At 60.8% G+C, this 6,000-nt stretch overlaps 1 protein-coding gene across 1 annotated transcript in view; it reads right to left on the reverse strand.

Annotated features, from left to right (window-relative positions):
- The window catches only part of LOC309604165 (DNA-directed RNA polymerase II subunit RPB1-like), a 48,395-nt gene extending 42,608 nt beyond the window's left edge, over window positions 1–5,787 (reverse strand). The window contains 4 exon segments of the mRNA XM_082339077.1: window positions 621–902; window positions 3,353–3,526; window positions 4,730–4,867; window positions 5,653–5,787. Coding sequence (XP_082195203.1) covers window positions 621–902; window positions 3,353–3,526; window positions 4,730–4,783 — 510 coding nt within the window. The 5' untranslated portion in view covers window positions 4,784–4,867; window positions 5,653–5,787.
- Window positions 5,788–6,000: the final 213 nt, after the last annotated feature.

Raw genomic sequence — 6,000 nt, forward strand, 5'->3', positions numbered from 1 at the left:
GGCACCCCAAAACCTCCCCAGGGACCCCAAAACCCCCCAGGGACCCCCCAAAAATCAGCCCGCAGCCTCAGGGCCCCACCTGGTTGCGGGCAGAGCCCTACGTGACGATAACGGGGTGCCCAAAAAGGGGGTTCACGGGCAGCCCCCTGCTCTAAGGACCCCAAAACCCCCCCAGGGACCCCAAAACCTCCCTGGGACCCCAATATCTTCCTGAGACCCCCCCAGGGACCCCAACCCCCCCCCCCCAGGGACCCCCCAAAAATCAGCCTCCAGTCCCTGGGCCCCACCTGGTTGCGGGCAGGGCCCTGCGTGATGACAGCGGGGAGCCCAAAAAGGGGGTTCACAGGCTGCTGCCTGCTCCAGGGACCCCAAAACCCCCCCAGGGACCCCAAAACTTCCCCAGGGACCCCAAAACCCCCCCTGAGACCCCCCAAAAAATCAGCCCGCAGCCTCGGGGCCCCACCTGGTTGTGGGCAGAGCCCTGCGTGATGACAGCAGGGTGCCCAAAAAGGGTTTTCACAGGCTGCTGCCTGCTCCAGGGACCCCAAACCCCCCCCCAGGGACCCCAAAACCTCCCTGCGACCCCCCAAAACAATCAGCCCGCAGCCTCGGGACCCCACCTGGTTGCGGGCAGAGCCCTGCATGACGACGGCGGGGCGGACGGAGAGGGGGGGCACGGGGAGGACGGTGCAGACCATCCACTCGGGGCGAGCGAATTTGGGGTCCATGCCCAGGACGAAGCATTCCTCGTCCGAGATGCGCTTGAAGATCTCGTGCACCCGCTCGGGGCTGAGGAGGATTTTTTTCTCTTGCGAATCTTCGTTGACGTGCTTCCATTCGGCGTAGAGCTCCAAACCCGAGCGTCGGATGCGGGGTTGGTATCGCCCGCAGCCTCCGTGGCCCTGGCGGGGGGGTAAATGGGGAGACGGGGGGGTTAATGGGGTCGTTAATGGGGAGACTGGGGCATTAAGGGGGTGATGGGGGCAATACTGGGGGTGTTAATGGGGAGATTGGGGCATTAATGGGGTCACAGGGGCAATAATGGGGTGTTAATGGGGAGATTGGGGCATTAATGGGGTGATGGCGGCAATACTGGGGGTGTTAATGGGGAGATTGGGGCATTAATGGGGTCACAGGGGCAATAATGGGGTGTTAATGGGGAGATTGGGGCATTAATGGGGTGATGGCGGCAATACTGGGGGTGTTAATGGGGAGATTGAGGCATTAATGGGGTGATGGGGGCAATAATGGGGTGTTAATGGGGAGATTGAGGCATTAATGGGGTGATGGGGGCAATAATGGGGTGTTAATGGGGAGATTGGGGCATTAATGGGGTGATGGGGGCAATACTGGGGGTGTTAATGGGGAGATTGGGGCATTAATGGGGTGACGGGGGCAATAATGGGGGTGTTAATGGGGAGATTGAGGCATTAATGGGGTGATGGGGGCAATAATGGGGTGTTAATGGGGAGATGGGGGCATTAATGGGGTCACAGAAGCAATAATGGGGTGTTCATGGGGAGATGGGGGCATTAAGGGGGTCCCAGGGGCAATAAAGGGGTCGTTAATGGGGAGATTGGGACATTAATGGGGTCATGGGGGCAATAATGGGGTCGTTAATGGGGAGATTGGGGCAATAATGGGGTGTTAATGGGGAGATTGGGGCATTAAGGGGGTCACGGGGGCAATAAAGAGGGTGTTAATGGAGTGAAGGAGGCATTAATGGGGTCACGGGGGCATTAATGGGGGTGTTAATAGGGATAAGGGAGCATTAATGGGGCACAGAGGCAATAATGGGGTGTTCATTGAGAGATCGGGGCATTAATGGGGTGATAGGGGGCAATAATGGGGGGGGTTAATGGGGAGACTGGGGCATTAAGGGGGTCATGGGGCAATAATGGGGGGGGTTAATGGGGAGACTGGGGCATTAAGCGGGTCACAGAGGCAATAACGGGGGCTTACTAGGGAGATGGGGGCATTAATGGGGTCCCAGGGGCAATAATGGGGGAGTTAATGGGGAGATGGGGCATTAATGGGGGGGTTAATGGGAGATGGGGCATTAATGGGGGTCCCAGGGGCAATAATGGGGGAGTTAATGGGGAGATGGGGCATTAATGGGTGTGTTAATGGGGAGATTGGGGCATTAATGGGGTGATGGGGGCAATAATGGGGGTGTTAATGGGGAGATTGGGGCATTAATGGGGTGATGGGGGCAATACTGGGGGTGTTAATGGGGAAATTGGGGCGTTAATGGGGTGATGGGGGCAATAATGGGGTGTTAATGGGGAGATTGAGGCATTAATGGGGTGACGGGGGCAATAATGGGGGTGTTAATGGGGAGATTGGGGCATTAAGGGGGTCACAGGGGCAATAATGGGGGTGTTCATGGGGAGATTGGGGCATTAATGGGGTGATGAGGACAATAATGGGGCGTTAATGGGGTCCCGGGGGCAATAATGGGGGTGTTAATGGGGAGATGGGGGCGTTAACGGGGGTGTTAATGGGGGCACGGGGGCATTAATGAGGAGATGGGGCATTAACGGGGTCCCAGGGGCATTAATGGGGTGAGGGGGGCATTAATGGGGTCCCAGGGGCGTTAATGGGGGTGAGGGGGGCGTTAATGGGGGTGAGGGGGGCATTAATGGGGTCCCAGGGGCATTAATGGGGGTGAGGGGGGCATTAATGGGGTCCCAGGGGCATTAATGGGGGTGAGGGGGGCATTAATGGGGTCCCAGGGGCATTAATGGGAGTGAGGGGGGCATTAATGGGGTCCCAGGGGCATTAATGGGGGTGAGGGGGGCATTAATGGGGTCCCAGGGGCATTAATGGGGGTGAGGGGGGCATTAATGGGGGTCCCAGGGGCATTAATGGGAGTGAGGGGGGCATTAATGGGGTCCCAGGGGCATTAATGGGGGTGAGGGGGGCATTAATGGGGTCCCAGGGGCATTAATGGGGGTGAGGGGGGCATTAATGGGGTCCCAGGGGCATTAATGGGAGTGAGGGGGGCATTAATGGGGTCCCAGGGGCATTAATGGGGGTGAGGGGGGCATTAATGGGGTCCCAGGGGCATTAATGGGGGTGAGGGGGGCATTAATGGGGGTGAGGGGGGGCATTAATGGGGGGTGAGGGGGGGCATTAATGGGGTCCCAGGGGGGCATTAATGGGGGTGAGGGGGGCATTAATGGGGCATTAACGGGGCTGTTAACGAGGACAACGTCTCCCCCAGCCACCTCTGAGGGGACACCTCCACCCTGGGGGGGGATTTGGGGGTGCAGGAGGGGATCTGGGGGTGCAGGGGGGATCTGGGGGTGCAGGGGGGGGGATCTGGGGGTGCAGGGGGGGGGGTCCCCACCTTCTCTTTGGTCAGGTCCTCGTCACCCTCGGGCTGCTCCACCCCGAATTTGTGGTCCATCTCCTCGCCCCCCTCGCAGATGTTCTTCCCCTTGCAGAGGTCGTAGACGTGCGTCAGCCGCTTCTTGGGCTGCCCCTTCGATTTCCCCAGAATATCCTTGATTTTGGGGTTGTTCTGCGCCAAAAAAAGACAGTTTGGGGGGTCACGAGAGGGTTGTGGGGGGTCACGAGAGGTTGTTTGGGGGTCACGAGAGGTTGTTTGGGGGTCACAAGGGGCTTGGCGCCATCCCAACGTGGCTCCCCCCCCCCCGCCATCTCCAGGGCTTCAGGGAGCACCCAGCAGGTGACAACCCCATCTCCCCCACTTTGTCACCTCTTCATGGTGTCCCCCACTTTGTCACCTCCCCTTGGTGTCCCCAACTCTGTCACCTCCTCTTGGTGTCCCCCCAACTCTGTCACCTCCCCTTGGTGTCCCCCCAACTCTGTCACCTCCCCTTGGTGTCCCCTCAACTCTGTCACCTCCTCTTTGTGTCCCCCCCAACTCTGTCACCTCCCCTTGGTGTCCCCTCAACTCTGTCACCTCCTCTTTGTGTCCCCCCAACTCTGTCACCTCCCCTTGGCGTCCCCCAACTCTGTTACCTCCCCTTGGTGTCCCCCCACTTTGTCACCTCCCCTTGGTGTCCCCCCAACTCTGTCACCTCCCCTTGGTGTCCCCCCACTTTGTCACCTCCCCTTGGCGTCCCCCAACTCTGTTACCTCCCCTTGGTGTCCCCCCACTTTGTCACCTCCCCTTGGTGTCCCCAACTCTGTCACCTCCCCTTAGCGTCCCCCCACTTTGTCACCTCCTCTTTGTGTCCCCCAATTTTGTCACCTCCTCTTGGCTACCCCAACTCTGTCACCTCCCCTTGGCGTCCCCCCAACTCTGTTACCTCCCCTTGGTGTCCCCCCACTTTGTCACCTCCCCTTGGCGTCCCCCCACTTTGTCACCTCCCTTGGTGTCCCCAAATTTTGTCACCTCCCCTTGGTGTCCCCAAATTTTGTCACCTCCCCTTGGCATCCCCCAACTCTGTCACCTCCTCTTGGTGTCCCCCCACTTTGTCACCTCCTCTTGGCATCCCCCCACTTTGTCACCTCCTCTCGGCATCCCCCCCCACCCCACCAGGCCCCAAACTGGTCCCAGTGCCCAACTGGGAAGCCGGGGCCGCTCCAACCCAAGGCGGAGGGAAGGCGACGGCGTCACCCCCGCCTTCGAGGTGCCACCACGGGGGCGGGGGGAACCCCACCATCATCCCCCAGTTTGGCAGGGGCTGTGGTGACCCCCCCCCCCCCCCCCCGCCACCCCCAAACTGGTTTTACTGGTTTTGGGGGGGGGTCTCACCGAGTCCACCAGCAGCTTGGAGCAGAAGAAGCAGACGCAACGTAAGATCTTCATGGTTTTACCCAAGAAGCCCACGTGGAAGACGGGTTTGGCCAGCTCGATGTGACCGAAGTGGCCCGGGACACTCCGTCATGTTACCTGGGGGTGGGGGGCACCCCGTTATTTTGGGGGGGGGGTCTTTAAAATTTGGGGGACCCCCCCCCCAGGGTTTGGGGGGGGAGCAGATGGGTTCAAGGGGGTTCCACCAGAAGCGTGGTCGGGAGTTAGGGTGGGGGGGAAATGAGGTGCTGGGAGATCACCCCTAAAAAAGGGGATCCCCCCCCCCAAAGAAAAAGGGGTCCCCCCAAAAAGATAAGACCCCCCCCAAAGATAAGGAGCCCCCCCAAAAGGAGGAGCCCCCCCCCCAAAGGAGGAGCCCCCCCCAAAAGGAGGACGAGGCCCCCCCAAAAGGAGGACGAGGCCCCCCCCAAAAGGCCCAGGGAAGGTGGTCCTGCAACTCGTGGGGGGGGGGAAAATGGGGGGCTGTTGGGGTTCACCCCCCTCTTCCAGCCGCACTATATGACCCCCAAGAACCCCCCCCCCGAAAAAAATGGGGGTCCCCTAAAAGAAAAGGGGATCCCCCAAAAGATGGGGACCCCAAAATATCCCAGAGGGGACGGGGGATGCTCCTGTGTGGGACTGAGAAATTTGGGGGGGGGGGGGGGCAGAAAATGGGGTGCTCCAGGGTATCACCCCCTTTTTCTTCCCATAACACTGAGGAGCCCCCCCAAAAAAGAGCCCCCCCAAAAAGAGCAAACCCCCCCAAAAAGAGTCCTTCTACAGAGGCCCCCCCCCCCCCCCCCCCCAAATCCCACCCCCTTCCCCAGGAAGGCGCCCCGATTTCCCCAGGGGGGTTTGGGGGGGGGGGGGGGCCCCCCACTCACCGGCGCAGGTCTGGCAGCGCCCTGTCCTCTCGATGACGCCCTGACGGGGGTCCATGAGCCCCCCCAATTTGGGGCGTCCCCCCTCCGTCGTTTCGGGGTACTTGATGCCCCCCTCGGTCACCGACATCCGTTTCTGGGGGGGGGTGGGGGGAAAGGGGTGTGAGGGGAAACTGAGGCACATGGGGACCCCCCCCCCGGCCCCCCCAGGGCACCCCAAAACCCCAAACACGTGGGAGCACCCCAAGACACCCCCCCAAGTGACCCCAAGGCACCCCGATAGTGTCCCAGGGACCCCCAAAGGGTCCCGTCCCCCCCCCGCCCCCGACACCACTGGTCACCCCAAGTCAC

The sequence above is a fragment of the Platalea leucorodia genome (assembly GCF_965183815.1).
Source record: "Platalea leucorodia genome assembly, contig: HAP1_HAP1_SCAFFOLD_411, whole genome shotgun sequence".
Taxonomy (NCBI): domain Eukaryota; kingdom Metazoa; phylum Chordata; class Aves; order Pelecaniformes; family Threskiornithidae; genus Platalea; species Platalea leucorodia.